At 37.6% G+C, this 18,334-nt stretch overlaps 1 protein-coding gene across 1 annotated transcript; it reads left to right on the forward strand.

Annotated features, from left to right (window-relative positions):
* The first annotated feature begins 789 nt into the window (after nucleotides 1–789).
* Nucleotides 790–9,227, forward strand: LOC127971349 (gastrula zinc finger protein XlCGF57.1). The gene is made up of 3 exons (XM_052574265.1): nucleotides 790–861; nucleotides 1,027–1,198; nucleotides 6,820–9,227. The coding sequence occupies exons 2-3, from the start codon at nucleotides 1,114–1,116 to the stop codon at nucleotides 8,508–8,510; spliced, it is 1,776 nt and encodes a 591-aa protein (XP_052430225.1). The 5' UTR covers nucleotides 790–861; nucleotides 1,027–1,113; the 3' UTR covers nucleotides 8,511–9,227.
* Nucleotides 9,228–18,334: the final 9,107 nt, after the last annotated feature.

Raw genomic sequence — 18,334 nt, forward strand, 5'->3', positions numbered from 1 at the left:
ATGTTTATATTTTATATAAAGTACTGTATGTGTGTGCCTCCTCAGCATATACCACATTACCATTCATTTAATTCCTGTATTATATTATTTGTTTGTTTTTTAAGAAATGTAAATTTAAAAATACATTTATTTAAAAATTATAATTATTATTATGGTGCATGTTTTTTAACTTTTTTTATTCTTTTTACAGTTCCATATTACAAATATAGCACTCAAAAACAGAGTATTGACATTTAATTTAATCAAATGAAATAAATATAAAAACCTCAACACATCACAACACGTTACAAGATTGAGAACTGAGAACTGTTTCGTTGCAACTTTTCGTTTATATAAGTGCTTCTGAGAAAGGTTCTTATTAATTTCTGAATCAGGATTTTTGTGTATAAAATGTTTGCTCAATATTATAGTGTCACCATACTAATACTAACTTTAAAAAAAAACACATTTCTTCGTTATACCATATTAGATACTACGTTATTCAAAAATATGTAGGTGTCCAGAAGGGTCTGAAAATGCCTCCAAAAACATTTAAAGTAGCGATCCCTGCAGACCTCTCAAAGCCTTGAGCTTTTTAACCATGACCTGTCACTATTCTAAAGGATACAAACAACTTATAGGAGAGCCGATTTTATTTTCTTTAATTACTTATATTATTTTCTTTTCATGCATTGATACATAATCTTTCATGTTAGCATTGCTTTTCGTCATATGACTTGTTTGTTTCCCGTATGTAGATTCGATTCACTTCTGTGATTTTAACTTGTGAACGGGACTTTTATTTTGGTTCTGGCTATGTGACGTGGTAAGCCTGCGTCGCACTTTGCAACTCTCTGGCGTTTTCGATCGGACTGGAGAAAGGTTTGTGTTTTGAAGCTTTTAAAATGTTTAAATTAAAGTGTTTCAATACAAAGCGTTAATTTTATTTAATACTTATGCAATAACAATTACATAACATAATTACTATGGAATGTATTATTGTAATGGTTTATGAAAGATTAATTAACGTTCTTTATGTCTTCTTAGTTTGTTCTCCATATCGTGAATCAGTTCATTGTAAACACGGATTCGGTCATCGGCAATTTGTGACATACTTGATATACTTTTATAAAAATGACGTTTATTAAAGAGGAGAGTGAAGACATGAAGATTGAAGAAACATTCAGAGTCAAACAAGAAGATATTGAGGAACAAACAGGTTGGTTTTAATTTTTCAAAGCTGAACTCTGATATTTCTGAAGTATGTAATGTGTCCTTATTAAAGTGCTTTGATGTGACATGGAGCAGGTCATGTATGTCATAATAAATATGTTGAAATCAGAAAAATAAGTAGCCTAAACAAAACAATTATTTTGTGTGAAATAAAAATAATTAAAGTTAAATTATGAAAACCATCTGTTTCTATCACTTAATTATGCAACAGTATAGAAAAAAAAAACAAAAACACAAAAAACATTTATTTTACATAAGGCAAACTGAAATGTGAGTGATGAACTAGCTTGTATATAATCTTGTGAGTCAATGCTGTTTCTTAGTTTTTATAGTGAAATAATACCATTGTCATAATGACGAATATTTAATGAAAATAATGCAAATAGCGTTTAAGGATTGGTAAGAAATACTTGTGACTTTCTAATGTTTGCACAAAAGGATATAACTAAGATGTGAATGTGTACTGTTAAAAGCACATTAAAATCATTAAGCTTGATTTTTGTTTCGAAATCATGTTACTCGCTACCGGGTGTCTGTTAGAACAAAACAGGGGATTAGTAAATACTTTAAATTGTTTTCAACGTGCACAGTAACAGAAATGTATAAATGTTAAAAGAACAAGTTGAACCAATTATAATATGCATCAATATCTCTTCCCTTTGTGACTTGAAATGACAAACATGTGAAATGTGCTGTGATTCCAAGTTGCTTCAAGCGCATCAATCTGCGCACCGGATGCACATACTTTAAGTACTTTGTACCACACTGAATTTGTTTTGTCCTATCTATCATATGTTGTTGCATTAATAAAAAAATGGGCTATAAATTTTAAAGAAATGTCTTTAAAATATTACAGTATATATTTATATAAATATTGTTTTTCGTGAGTGAGTTTAACAACACAAATAGCAATGTGTAATATTTTACCAAATTTAGTGCTACACACTTATTTTTTTCCACCACTAAATTATTTTTTTCTCTCCTCTGTAAATATTTGGATTTTTTTAATTATAGTGCAATGATTTTCCCAGAATAACTTTTGCTGCTGAATTATCCACTAACATATTTTATAATATATTTATTTTCATAAATTAGGGATATACATATATTTTTCATATTTATTTTTATTATGTTTTCTTCATAATAAAGTAGTAATTGAGAGGAAAACGTTTTATTTATTTATGTGTTTTAATTAAATAATATTATTTATTTTAAAATTATTATTTATTTTTGCATATTTGGGATTGAGCTAATAATCAACCAGGGGCTTGTACCCTGATGATAGCTAAACAAACTCAGGGTTGCAGTATTATTCTTGAATTGTCAAAAGCAAACTAATCTGGCTTTGTTGGTACCATGACACTGATTATCATCATGAAACCTGAAAGTGTGACATCAGTAATAAACAGCCAATCACATGCCTTGAAAATTTAAAGATTAAAAATAAAAAAAATATAAACCCATTTATAGAACAAGTTGAAACGAGCTGTTTGTGTTCAGGATAACTTGAGGTTAGTGATTTTATTGTGTCAGACATGTCACTTTGCTTGAAACTAGTCAAATTTTGGTTTGAGATCTCTAAACCAGAACATAACCTGCCCCAGAGCATGTTAACCGTGGAGCTATGGCTGTGCAAAAAATCGAATGCGATTTTCATGCACATCTCATCAGTAAAGACCCTCCTTTAATTAGAAGTATATCTCCAGCACGTGTGTTCAGATCAGGGTTGCCAGGTTTTCACAACAAATCCTGCCCAGTTGCTTCTCAAAAGTCCAAAACTAATCACGATTCCAGGAGGTTCCCAGATAAAAAAAAAAAAATTGCTTGCTGGGGTTAAAATATAAATATATATATATTTTTTTGGCATGGTTGTCTTTGTAAAATTCGCATTTTTGGGGCTAAATATCACATTATTAGGGGCCAAGCACCGAAGGTGCGTAGGCACCTATTGTAATGGGTGGCGTTATTCTTCTTCTTCCGTTTCTTCCTCCGCAAGTCTATGGCAGCCCATAGAACCGATTGCGGGAAAGTTGTATAATTTGGCACACTGATAGAGGACAGTCCCAACATTAACTATAGCAAATTTGAAGTCTCTAACTCCTACTCTCTAGCACCACCACTTGTCCAAACTTTCAATGTTTGTATGCTAATAACTTTTGAACCGTATGCCAGAAAATGGAAATTCTTTTTTCCTCTGAATCCTTGGCTGATGCCAAGTCGAATGAACCCCAAAATTCAAAAAATCGCAAGGTTTAGTTTTTTTGCTATTTTCAACTTTTCGAAAAACTTACTTTTTCGAACTCTTCCTAGACGGTCTGTCCAATTTTCACAAAAATTGGCTCAGATCATCTTCAGATCTTGCTGGCAAAAAGTTAAGGAATTCAAGTTGATCGTTCTCGAATGACACGTGATAAAATATGACGAAAAGCACGCAAAAATACATGTGAGGCTATATCTCGGCAACGGTTTGGCATTTTGAGACCAAACTTGGTGTGTGTTATAATAAATATATAAAAATATTTGGCTCCATGCCCTGAAGGTATTCAAAAAGTTTGGTGACAGCGCCACCTTGTGCCCAAGAGTTATAATGAAATAGCAAATAAATGCTAATAACTTTTGAATAAATTAGACTATTAAAATTAAAATGGTCTCTCTATATTCTCTGGGTCATGCCGAGAGCATTGATACCAATTATGCAAAAATTGGCCATACTTCCTGTCCGCCATTTTGATTAATGTTGAAAACCTACTTTTTCGAACTCCTCCTAGACCGTTAGTCCGATTTTCAAAATGCATTTCAGGCTGTATCTCTGCAACGCTTTGACCAAACTTTGTATGTGTCATTGCCACCTCACACTGACCATGCCACATAAATTTGGTAACAGCGCCACCTATTGGTCAAGAGTAATAAACCATTCATTAACCATGAATAATTACACTTGTAAAAATGCTAATAAATTTTCATTGCATTAGCCCATTTGAATAAAACTGGGCTCAAAATATTCCCTGGCTTATGCCGACAACAGAAATACTAAATATGCCAGAGTAAGCTGAACTTCCGGTCCACCATTTTGATTTATGTTGAAAACCTACTTTTCCGAACTCCTCATCAACCATAGGTCCAATTTTCACCAAATTCGAATCAGATGATCTTCAGACTATGGTGACACAAAGTTATGGATTTTGTGTCGATAGACAAAACAGTTTTTGCATACCACAGCGACGAATTTGAGGCACAATGAGAAAATGACACTCGAGACTGTATCTCTGGAATGCTTTGGCATATTAACACCAAACTTTGTGTGTGTCATTGAAAAGTAACACAGAGTACACCAAATTGATTTTATAACAGTGCCACCTATTGGTCAAACTTGATAAGCCAAGTAATCATGCTACTAGAGGTGGTATTTATTATTATTTTTTTTAGCCATTTCAATTACAATAATCCTAAAATTGCTGTTATTGCTCATTAATGCATTTGGTGTGATGCTCCATGCCATGCTTAGCTCCTACATTTGCCGGTGGAGTGCTTGGCCCCGTAATTGCTGCTTGCAGCTATATTTGGTATTGGGGTTGCTTCGAACCGCAGACATGGAAAACAACCACAGACTTGGCAACACTGGTTCAGGTGGAGCGGCAGTTATTACACAGAGCCGTAGTCTACCGACAACTAACACAAAATCGCTTTCAAAATCGACAAAGAATCGCCACTGAGTTTAAAATCAATTTTGTGTAGATTGTCAGTGAATTACGGCTCTGTGTAGTAAATGCCAATCAGTGTTGCCAAGTCTGTGGTTGTTTTTCATGTCCGCGGGTCGAAGCGACAATACCAATAACATGATATTTAGACCCTAAAATGTGAATTTTACCAAGGGAACCATGCCATAAAACTTATATTTTAACCCCGGAAACCAATTTTTTATCGGGGAACCTCCTGGAAACGCGATTGGGCTAGTTTGGGACTAGTTTTGAGAAGCAACTGGGCAGGATTTGTTGTGAAAACCTGGCAACCATGATCTGAACGCACGTGCTGGAGATAATACTTCTAATTAAAGGAGCGTCTTTACTGATGAGATGTGCATGAAAATCGCATTCGATTTTTTTTGCACAGCCCTACGTGGAGCGTAAGTAACAATGAACACCACTAAAAGCCAAACCACTTTCATGGTGCCCAAGAGTCATCACAAAGTAAACTGAAATTATTCAGTTTAGAATAAAAAAAACAGTTATGTGATTAAGCCTGACAACATCTCATCTGACCGAAGATACTGAATCGGGACAGCACGTTTTTCTTTAACTGCAAAAAAAAGTTTCAACATCTTTCACGGATATCTTTCAAAATGAAAGTCTCTTATCAAAAAAAACACTGAGAAAAAAAAAAAGTTGGGTTATGAACCAATTAAGAAACACTAGTGTATAGGATTCTAGCATTAATTTTGTTTGCTTTGATGCTTTAATGTTTTCTTGCTGGTTTTGATGTCTGTTGCTTTGAACCATTAAACTGGGTGATAGTGCCATAAAAAATTTTAAGACATTTCTTTTATGTTTATCTATATCATTATGTGTTCTTTATATTAAGAGTGAATACAGTTTGCATATTTTGTGATATTTATATTGCATAAATGATTTTTCATAGTTCAATTTCGATTTTATTTGGTTTATGTGAAAGTGACCATTGATATTTTGAACTGTAAGAAGGAAGGGGCTTGAAGTAAGGCCGGTGACACACTGGCTGCGTGGCGTGAGCGCCGCGTGTCTGAAGCGTCCCAGAAGCGTGGCAGATTCTGTGTCTTTACACACCAGAAGTGTGCCTGACGCGGCGCTGGCGCGCTGCTGCTGTAGAGGGAGACCGTTGACAGACCAGGCTCATGTCTTCATTACAACAATATCTACTCTTTTTACACACCTACACCTACGCCTACTGATAAAGGACACCGTCAAAAGTATTGACGGCGAAATAGATTATGTTTGACAGGTGCAATATTTGAAAATCGATAATTATTTATTTATTTTTTTAATTACATTTATATCTGAATTTATGTCAACCTATAGACTTTCAAATATCAAAATATAAGGAATTCATATGTATTTGTGTACAAAATGATATTTAAACACATTTTCCTATTATATTTTACCTGGAAAAGCTTCCAACACGCGCGCGTATCGTGGTAAAAATAGGCGTCGGTTCTATTTCTAGCAAGCAAGCGTTTTCCGCGCGGCTCGGGCCGCGCCTGTGACGCACGTCTCACGCAGGCGGTCTGTAAGCTTTAACCTGTTAACATGGGAGCCGAATTAAAAACCGACCCACCACGGCTGAGACGCTTGCGCCACGCATCCAGTGTGTCACCGGCCTAAGTCTTCTGACTGTTCTTTGAAACTATATTTAATTTGAAGCGTGAAGTAGTGTAGCAAAATACTTAAGTTCAATTTTTGATTTTGGGTTGTAACCTGACAAATGAAAAATTATAAAACTGTAAAATGAAAGTTTATGGTTTTAATCATCAAAACCTTTGTGCTGGTCCCTTATGGAAATGGTGGAGAATGGAAAGAAAAATAGATCCCCATTACGCTAGGGTTAACTTGTATTTATGTATTTTTTCCATTTTAGAGCTGAAGACACTGAAAGAGGAGAGGCTAGAACTGAATGAATTGGAAGAGAAATATCAGTATGAACTGAAACATGATTTCATTATTGGAGAAAAATACATACAGACAGAAATGACTTCATCACAAAAAAGAGCTCTGAATACAGAATCTAACAAATGTTTTACCTGCCGTCAGTGTGGAAAGACTTTCACTCAAAAATCAAACCTCTATGTTCACATGAGAGTCCACACCGGAGAGAAACCTTTCAACTGCCAGCAATGTGGAAAAAGTTTCACTCAAAGAGGAAACCTGAAAGTCCACATGAATATTCACACCGGAGAGATTTCTTTCACCTGCCACCAATGTGGGAAAAGTTTCACTCAAAACGGAGCCCTTAAAAGGCACATGAGAGTTCACACTGGAGAGAAGCCCTACACCTGCCAACAGTGTGAAAAGAGCTTTACAACAGAACTAAACCTTAGGTATCACATGAACATACACACTGGAGAGAAGCCATTCTCATGTGATGAGTGTGGAAAGAAATTCAAACGTAAAGTAACCCTTACTTGCCATATGGGAATTCATTCTAAAGAGGAGAGTTTTAAATGTCATGAGTGTGGAAAGAGTTTTAGTCATAAAGTAAACCTCAAGAATCACATGAGACTTCACACTGGAGAGAATCCTTACATGTGTGTTCAGTGCGGAATGAATTTCAGATATAAAGCAGCCCTAAATGCCCACTTGACAACTCACACTGGACAGAGTCCTTACACCTGCAAACTGTGTGGGAAGAGCTTCACACGAGAACTAAACCTCAAGTATCACATGAATATTCACACTGGAGAGAAGCCATTCACATGTGATCAGTGTGGAAAGAGTTTCAGACGTAAAGTAACTCTTAGTCAGCACACGAGGATTCACTCAAGAGAGAACTCTTTTAAATGTGATCAGTGTGGAAAAAGTTACACAAGCATGAAACGCCTAAACAGGCATGTAGTAAGTCACTCTGCAGAGAATGTTTTCAAATGCCAGCAGTGTGGAAAAAGTTTCAGTCATAAAATAAGCCTTAAGGCTCACATGAGACTTCACACTGGAGAGAAACCTTACACGTGCCCTCAGTGTGGACAACGTTTTACTTATAAACCATCCCTTGATTACCACATAAGAGATCACACTGGTGAAAGGCCTTATATATGCAAACAGTGTGGAAAGAGCTTCACACAAAAAGGAAATCTGAAGACTCACATGATAATTCACACTGGAGAGAAGCCTTTTAAATGCCAGGACTGTGGAAGGTGTTTCAATCGTAAAGTAAGCCTTAAGACTCACATGAGAATTCACACTGGAGAGAAGCCTTACAAATGTCCTCAATGTAAAAAGTGTTTCTCATATCAAAGAGCCCTTCAACTTCATTTGCAAGCACATTCTGGAAAGAAACTGCAACGTTCAGAGTGTGACAAAAAGTTTATGAAAAGCAGAAATTTGAAAAATCACCAGTGCATTCACTCTGGAAGAAGGCGATTTAATTGTGATCTTTGTAATAAGAAATGTATTCTGCCATCACACTTACAGATACACCTGAAAAGTCACACAGAAGTGAGACGCTATTTGTGTTCCTTGTGTGGTAAGAGGTTTAAATGGCACAGCAGTTTGAAATGGCACCAGAAAACACGGACCTGTGTGCATATAAGGCTCCGTTCACACCGTAGGTAAACGCATGCCATCAAGCACTGTCAAGAGCATGCCAAGTCAACAGGTGGCGATATAATCTCAACCGTAAAGCCATGTTGGCCAATCAGAAGCCTGAAAGTTTCCAGTAGGCAGAGCTAACAGCACTGGCTTCGTCACAAGCCAAAAATGCCTGTTTCGCTGTCTTCATAACATCTGGAGTTTGAAAATCTTCACCCTGGCAGGCGTTTTCAAAAATGTTCAGTTTCAGTGACCCTGTGCCTGCGTCTGGATGAACAGCCAAACCGCATATAAAAAGCTGTGGTTTTAAAATGTAATCGCGTTTGTGTGGACCGGGCCTAATTTCACTTGTATAGAGGTGTCATTCCATTTCATGTATTGATGCCTTGGGATCAAAATATTAGTAATATTAAACTTCAGTCTTGCTGTGAAATGCCACAATGTCACGGTAGGATTGTAAATAAGGGGACATAAACTGAATGAAATAAACATCAAACTGCATTATTTGATTGAGCTTTAGTAAGAAAATGCAAAGGTAAACATGTTTTCAGTCTGGACTATAAAGGGGATATTGGATCCCCATTTTCCACAAGTTGTTATGATTCTTTAGAATCTTCATGAAATGTTTGTAACGCAGTTTGGTTGAAATTCCTCAATGATCATGTAAAACAACACCTTTTTTACCTTGTCAAAAAAAGCTCTGTTCACAGCAACCCATTGTGCTACTATTCACCACACTCCTCTCTTCCGTGGAGCGTGTCAAAACAAAACAATAAATAAATGTTTATACTTAAGGGAAAGAGTAAAAATTATGGTGCGTTCAAGTCATCTCATTTAGATTGTATTTCCGAGTTGAATGCACATGAACACCACCACAATATCGTAAATACCAGTGGGGAGCTTGGGATTTTCTTTAAGCCCCGATCTGTACGAGTTGGGGGCGTGTCAGTGATTAACATGGCGGAATATACAATACTTAAAGGTATTTAGCTGTGATATTGTCAGGCTTTTCTATTTACAGCGCAGTAAGTTATTCGAAGTTGGCAGCGGCTTCATAAAATAATTTAAAAAAATTAAAAAACGAAGTATACCTAATGCACATTTCTTTGTTCTTAATTTTCTAGAACAAAAGTTAAAGAACATTGCTGTATTTTTGTGTTTTTAATTAAGAGAAAGTACACGCCATCTTGCTCTGACGAAAGTGACTTGAACGCACATGCCGTCATAAGCACGACTTCCCCTCGTACGAACTTCCCAGGAGGACTTGAACGCACCATTACTCAACCTTCTCAGCATGTTTTTAATACTTAATAAAATACATATTTATACGCATTTCACCCCTAACATGTCAGGCCCTGTCACAGACAAATTTGTAAATATTAGAATGGTTTCCTGATGAATTTCTTTGATACAAATAGCATTTTCATTTCACATGTCCCTGATTGTATCTAACCTGGTTTTGTAATTCCTATAAGAAATATAAGCAACTTTTTGGTCAACTTTAGTACAAAAAAGTAGGCACTCATATAGTTGTAAACAACTCCCTTTACATTGGAGATTTTTACAAAAACAGTAGTGGATATATACTTCCACCTTCATCTACACAGTTTGCCAATCAATTTATCAATATTTTCTCAAATATTATATTTTTATAACACACCTATGTGACAGGACTGACCGAGGTGAGACAGGACTGACTTTATGGATTTCGTTGATGCAGTTTTATGTTTTATGTTCTTTATTTAAGTTTTGACAAGCATTCCTTTTTAAAATTATTATTATAATTTTAATGTTAATGTAATATTAAACTATAGTAAATAATATAGATATATTAAGGACATAATTCAGTAGAATATGACTGACAAGTGATATAGTTCAAATATCTTTTTAATTCAACCAACTAATTAAAAAATGTTCTATATAAAAACTAATTTTATTTAACAGTTCATTTAACAATTCATTAAAATTCTATTTAACAATAACATACAGCCAGATACAATAATAATAAAAACTAGAATGTCAAATGGCACAAACTCAGACAAGAGTGAAAAGAAAATTGTAACGGGACTACTAATATGGTAATTCATAACATGAAATTCAAGATAATTATTTTCTAATCCTTATACTCCACAAGCTTTGCCCAAATGTCTTTTTGGATCTCATGGTGATGGGTGGTTACAGGTTGAGGAGGTGGAATGAAACATCATCGAACATATACCAGATAATTTCTCCTCTCTTTGGCCAGAAGAATCGGTTCACTCCCACACGGTGCATGCATCTCACTTGCACCTGAACCTCATCAATGGCTGTGATGATGCCTGTGTAGATGTTTCCATCATATTTTATGACGCACCACTTTTGAATGACTTCTGGACCCCATTCGATCTCTTCTGTCGTTGGTGTGCTTGGTGTGTTGAAGCTGAATGACTTTGTTATAGCATGTGTACTGTAGAATCTTGTCTACAGTGCACATGCAGCTCACATCCCGGTACAACATATGCCCAGGAGATGTAGTGACAACCTGGTGTATTTTCATTGTTGATGGGACTTGGGGGATGCTGTCTGGCATGTCCTTTATTGCCCTGTCAATGGATTCTTCACTTACATAGAACATTTTAAGAGAACATTTCAAGGCCTCAAATAGATCCATTGCATTGTGGATATCTCGGCCGTGGCTCACAAACCGATCCACACTCCTCTTCATAACACCTCCAACCCCATCTGGCGCCCCTATACCATTGCTGGCCTCTAAGAAATTCCAAGTCCCAGCTTGGAATTCCTTTTTGTGGAGGAGGAGGGTGAAGAGGTAGAAGTTCTCCTTTTGGCGGTACTGCGTGCAAGGTCCATCACTGAGGAAATGGTCTACTGTGACAGCAGGCAAGAGGTTCTTGACATAGGACAGAATGGGGCTTAGATGTTCCCATATGGCTGGGGGCTCCTTCAGTTGTGATGGCGAGATGGTGCTGAAGCAAACTGGCTCAGCATCTGGTCCTACATATAAAACTCCAGTGTGCAGTGTTGCTTGCTCATGGGATGCTCCAAAGTGCACTCCCTGGATCTCATATGCATATTTACATATATCATTTTTTAGAGAAGTCAACGTGTATGATACATTCATTCTCAACCATGTTCAGTTCCCTGCTGTATCTGTACTGTAGTCAGATGTTCAATGCATGGTGTTTGAATTTCAGAAGCATGCTGTTGAAAAACTAGATGAGGTCATCTAGCGTGGTCTCGACCTTCTTGTTGACTATCTTCTTGAAGGTTGTTTCAGTGTTGTCATTTGTTTGTCCTTTTGTGTTCTCTGTGACCCACTGCATGTATGCCACCTGGGTGGAGCCTTCATACTCCCTGAGCAAGGTGAACTCCTTGTCTTTGCATTTCCCACAGTCATTGTACATACACACTTTGTTGGTTTGGTCACAACAGATTTCTGCCATCAAGTTTTCCAGTTCAGGGGTGTTGAGCAAATTCATGCTGAAAAGCTTTTGATTTACAAAGCCCAAGTTCTCATGAAATTTACACAAGCATGTTTCCCTATCAGAAAGCGTTGGGTGCACTACCCACTAGGGCCGAAGTCTGCAAAACACAGAATAAGAAACTAATTTCCTTGGATTTTCTGCCAAGTAATTTTTGTGCAAGTTTCTTCAGGGTGTTCACAAGGGAACCTCTTTTGCAGCCTGACATTGGCTTGTGTTATGTTCTGCTTTTCCCCCGTTGTCTCTGGTGTAAAAGGCTTTTACAATGTTTTTGAAAGCCTCTTCCATGTGGACACATTTCTTTCTTGAGAAAGAATATGGATTCTGTTCTCCAAACAATGCCTCATGGTACAGGGCTTTCCTTGCACTTGGGAGTGTTTCTTGGCCTCACATATCTCGGCTATAATACTAGAGACCCTGATCTCATGATCAACTGTTGGAACCTTTTTTTATATCGCTCTTTTAAACTTTTTTCCAATGCTAAGGCCTCTTGTAGCTCTTTCACTTTGTCCTGGAGCTTCTTCCTCTCTTTCTTTTGAACGCTTTCGCCACTCTCTCTTTTGCCTGCAACATATATCACACATTGTCACACAACCATTTAACATTAAAATATTACACTATTCAGTTACTGTGTAGTTATATGGAAATATAACTTCATAATATATAAAGTACATTTTACTGTAATAAAGCAAATGTATAGACATTTAACTGAAAAGCACAAAGCAAAGTAACTGTGTAAGTAACAATAATAATAATATAATTAATTACATTTATATAGCGCTTTTCTAGGCACTCAAAGCGCTCACATAGTCAGGGGGTATCTTCTCATCGACCACCAGTGTGTTAAACACATCATATTTGTGGCTCAGTAGTAACAGGGTAATACTATGGTAGTATCTTCATTATTACTTAGGAAATTACATGGTAATAACGCAAATTGCATGTTATTTTCTAGGCAGTAATGTAGATATTACCATGGTATCACCCTGTTATTACCAAGACGTAATTTGAAGTGGTACTGTGACAGTTGGCCTTTCTAACCTTGAAAACCATGGCCCATCCATCCATCCATCATCTTCCGCTTATCCGGGGCCGGGTCGCGGGGGCAACAGTCTAAGCAGAGATGCCCAGACTTCCCTCTCCCTAGCCACTTCTTCCAGCTCTTCCGGGTGGGACCCCGAGGCGTTCCCAGGCCAGCCGGGAGACGTAGTCCCTCCAGCGTGTCCTAGGTCTTCCCCGGGGCCTCCTCTCGGTGAGACGTGCCTGGAACACCTCCCTGGGAAGGCGTCCAGGAGGCATCCGAAATAGATGCCCGAGCCACCTCAGCTGGCTCCTCTCGACGTGGAGGAGCAACGGCTCTACTCTGAGCTCCTCCCGAGTGACCGAGCTTCTCACCCTATCTCTAAGGGAGCGCCCAGCCACCCGACAGAGAAAGCTCATTTCGGCCGCCTGTATCCGGAAACCTTTTGGTCATGACCCACAGCTCATGATGATAGGTGAGAGTAGGAACGTAGATTGACCGGTAAATCGAGAGCTTTGCCTTACAGCTCAGTAATGACAGCCATGGCCCTGTAACTGGAACTGCGGTCTTTCTCTTAAGCCTAGAGTTTTTCTGTTGCTCTGTCCAAAATGTGCGCTTATGTCTTTGCTCTCACTCATTCAACTCATGAATACTTTTCCTTTTATTTTTCTGCCTCCAGCTCTCCCTTTCTTTCTGAAGATGTTTCTCCTTTCTCTCAGGGTCTGCATTTAGTCGTGCCCGACATTGCCTTTGTCTCTCAGCTGCACTAATAGAGCATCACAGTCCCACCCACAGCCGGTGCCGGAAGTAAAAAATTCCATACAATTTCTGCATTGACATTTGGGGTATAAGCCATAAAAACGTAACCATACATGGTAGACTTAAAACCAGCTACGGCTTTACTAAGCTATAGTATATGCTCATATAAACGCCAAAGGTTCATGGGGCACTAACCTTGTTTTGAGATAAATGCCTTTTATTCGCGATGTCTTGGATAAGTACTTCATTACCCACAATCCTGAACAATCCCACAATCCTACAGTGATGCATCTGATTGGTCTGTCTGGTTAAACCCTGCGAAGGTCAGTGAAGACTGAAGATCATTAATAAAAAATAAATAAATAAATGCGTTTTTGCACGGTAGACTTATCAGTACAATCATGATCTCCTCGGCTGCCATGATGGCTTTTTTCAAGGAGGAAAACAAAAGTGTTCAAAGAGGTGAAAACCACTTCAGATAGGGTCATGTAACGGTGCTTGAGTGAAGCGTATCCGAGGGTCAGCTTGTGGGTTTTGTAAGGGCCAGCATGAGGGACAAGACCTACAAAGTTTTGGTGAGTTTTGCAGGGTGGTTGGTAATGTTAGTTTTATCGTCCACTTTAGCTAGGCTACTGTAGCCTTCATATTTTATGAGTCATATCAAGCATTTTATAATGCCACTGTAACGGATATGCAGGTCATCGATTCATGGGTTAAATTCAGGCATACAAATGAAACCTTTTTGCACTAAATGCCTGGCCTGGCGCCAGCCTGGCTGGACTTAAATTATTTACGATACCCGTGCGAGCCTCAAAGGGGACATGAAATCCCCCCACACACACACACACATAAGCACACACACGCAAACAGAGCCAGACTGTCAGGTCACAGAGGTCACGGGAACCCCAGCACCCAGCCGTGGCTCAAGTTCAAATTCAAGCCCCTGCACCTTAGTGAACGAACAGGGTACGGTGGTACCCGCTTACACCAAAGGGGTCCCTGTTTGGCTCAACCTGCAATGTGGTCAAACCTTAAACCACACGCTGGGTTTCTTCCAATCCTCACCTGAATGTGTGGAACTCTGACTTTTTGCACTAAATGCCTGGCCTGGCGCCAGCCTGGCTGGACTTACATTATTTACGATACCCGTGCGAGCCTCAAAGGGGACATGAAATCCCCCCCCCCCCACACACACACATAAGCACACACACGCAAACAAACTTTTCTTCATGCTTTTTATGTAAGTCCTTAATAATATGTATTTTGAATATGTTTGTGGGTACAATGGTTAATCCTTGTTATGTGAGGATTATAATTTTACTAGCTTATAAATTGGAAATGTTTCTCCTCATTTTAACTTTCTCAAAGAGAGCCATGTTTCTGCAACCCCCACTCCTGACCAGGTCGTAAAGCTTTATGACCCCACTGGGCAACAGGACAGGAAAGAGCCCATTCACTGGTACCTTTTTCTCAATGTATCCTAAACTATTACCTCAGACGTAGTCTAAAAGTATATAGTATTGTTTTTGTTGGTGCTTTGAGATGTTTCCCATATAAATTGGGACTATCTGCAATTTATTAGCGTGTGTTAATCTTTAAATGTGTGTAAATTCTGCATTTGAATGTAACTTCGTGTTGCTACCAGTTATATATGTACTGTTTGGTGTTTTTGGAATTGTCATGTTGTGACCCAACTATTCCCGTGTAAAATGTGTGTAAAATCTATTAATCTTGAATTAAGGACTTGCTAGAATATCACTGCTGAAATCTAACAAGCCCCAAAGTTAGTAGGGTGGGTGTTTCCACAGAGACAAAGGAACTTTTCCCCGCTTCAGATCGCGGATGTTCATTGGTTGTTCACGCGAAAAGAGGCGTGAACCATCCCAAGCCATAAGAACCGACCGAACAAGGTCCGCCTCTCTCTTTGTTCTTCTTCTCCTCTTCGTTCTCTGACACGCTGCTCTCCTGTGCGACCAACGTTGCCCCCGCTCGTGCCCATGCGCGCTCATATCGCCGTCCCCCTCAGCACAGGGACTGAGAGGAGCCAGTCTCATGGCTCCTCCGGAAGCTTTCGTTTTCGTTGTTTTGTTTTCTTTACTAAGTTTATTCAACTATTCGCCTCTCCACACAAGGAAGACGAATTCTGGAACATTGTTGAACCTTTCAAATACCGCGCCGGTCTCCACTTTTCTATGGAGATTTAAATGCTGCTTTAAAGTGTTGCTATGATTTGAGTCGTTGTTGGCTTCCAAAAGTTACTGACTGTGATTTTCATACCTGAGCTCATTCTCTCTCTCTCTCTCTCTCTTTCTCTTCCTTATTTGGATTTTGTTATGTCTTGTACAAAGTTTACTGTCTGTATTGTCGTATGCATATTTACTCTGTGTGATTTGTAGTTTCGATGTACTATTAGTCAATTATTAAAAACCCATATATTCATGATTCTTGTCTCCACCACCCGCTCACATTACGAGTCGCTGAGATGTCTGATCTAGCTACAAGCTTTATTTTGAGAAACTAAATGTATCATAATGATAGGATAATGTTTTCATGGCCAGAGAATATTTTCCTTGAATTATAAGAAGTGATAACTTTATTGAAAATTGACACGTTGATCTTACGGCCGTTTGCTGGACAAACCACTGTTTGATTTGCAGTAATTTACAGTAAGAGATATCACTATAACTGATATGAATAATGGAATATTGACATATTAATGAGTAAGTTACAGTGCCCTGTAATGATTTATTGATGCATGCAATTGAGCTATTTTTCATAATCAATAAAATGTAGTGTAACTGTCATGATATATATTAATCATATTCCTGATTAATTATTCAAATTCCCTATATATCATTTGAGTTAATTATTCTGTACAACTCATTGTTGTTACACCATTGTCAAAACAATATTTAGACTAGGCATACCTTTTTGTGCATTTACTGAACATTTGTGTAATGGCAACGACATGTGTTGATGACTGAGCGGTGATTGCAGTCAGATATAAAGCACTGCACCATGTTGCTGACGTTATTGTTAACCGCTTTCACACACGCACATAATATATAAAATACACGATGATAAATATAAAAATCAATACACAATACCTATATAAAACACTATTTATTTACACAATTAACACTGAAAGAACTGTTATTACTGCACATTTACTATATAAGATAAAATTAACTGGAGGAAAATGTTCGCGTGGCCGTCATCAGATTTGGAAGTCGCTCAAAAGGCTCATTCTCGGTTGTGGCTTCAGTCGAATTCAGTGAGGCGTGGTGTTTTATGGGATGAGTAGTTCCTTCGCTCGGGAATGAAAATATGTACACTGTCTTGTACCTTTGACTTTTTTTTGGATTTTCTCTTAATTTTTTCACACGAAATGATATGTTATATGATAATGAGTTCAGCCATAGCTAGTTATCCTCGGACATGCTCTAAAACTCTTTAGATACGGATTTTTCCGAAAGTCAATGGGAGAAATGAATGGGAAATTTACTTCCGGCACCAAAGCTCTCTCGGGCTGTGGGTGGGACTGTGATGCTCTATTGGAGCCATCTAACTAAAACTTGTATGAATTGGAATAACTAAAGTAATCATTACTCAAAGCTTTTACAGATGACAATTATATTTATATATGTATTGAAATATTAATATACAAAGGGTAGTGCTACTTAGGCCTAGGTAAAAGATGAACAAAATGTTAAAAAAATTGTTGATGATCATGAAAAGCTTCAGATTTACAGTGTAATGTCTATTTATTCAAATAATGTTTTACTATGGCATGTGTTAAATACATATTATATGCAATAAATGTAATAAAAAACAACAACAATGCCATTCATTTGTAAGGCAGTGTCACAGGACTGTCAGGCCCTGTCACGCAGGAATGTGACAGGGCCTGACGGTTAGCCATTTTAAACTGACATAACTCAGTCTGCTAGCATAAAAATGGTTAACATGCAATAAAGGAATTTCAGTAACTTTTTTAGACATGTTTGGGATTTAAAAAATTGTCATTATTTTCTGGGCTATTACCGTGACAGGACCTGACACTTTAGCTCATCCTCCTAAAAAAAAAAAAAAAACAAGCTTAAAATCATACAATTCAATGACAGAACTCACCATTGTCATCAGTGTCAGCTCCACTTCAGTCAAATGATGTCACTTCCTCTAAGTCATACCTTTAAAGGCGCATTACACATATTCTATGCTGAGTTTTATGTAAACGTGACCGGACTGACCGAAAGCATGGGGACAGTTATTTAACATGGGGACAGTTACTTAAAATAGTATTTATTTGTAGATTTTTTGTATAATTTAATGTTTTAATTAGTTGATGTGAATGAATAAACTATAATTCCCTTTGTAAACCAGTGTTAATTTCATTAATGAAGACAACGATGAAAAATATTCATTAACAAACATTTTGTCTGTGACAAAGATGAGATGTTGATGAGCTAAAACTAATATCTGTTGATTAAAAAATATTACTAAATATATGCCACGTCTTCGTTAACAAGATGAGATGGGACTATAATGTTATCTGAGGACTATTGAGTCATTCAAAATACATCTTATAG

Source organism: Carassius gibelio, chromosome A4, assembly GCF_023724105.1.
Source record: "Carassius gibelio isolate Cgi1373 ecotype wild population from Czech Republic chromosome A4, carGib1.2-hapl.c, whole genome shotgun sequence".
Taxonomy (NCBI): Eukaryota; Metazoa; Chordata; class Actinopteri; order Cypriniformes; family Cyprinidae; genus Carassius; species Carassius gibelio.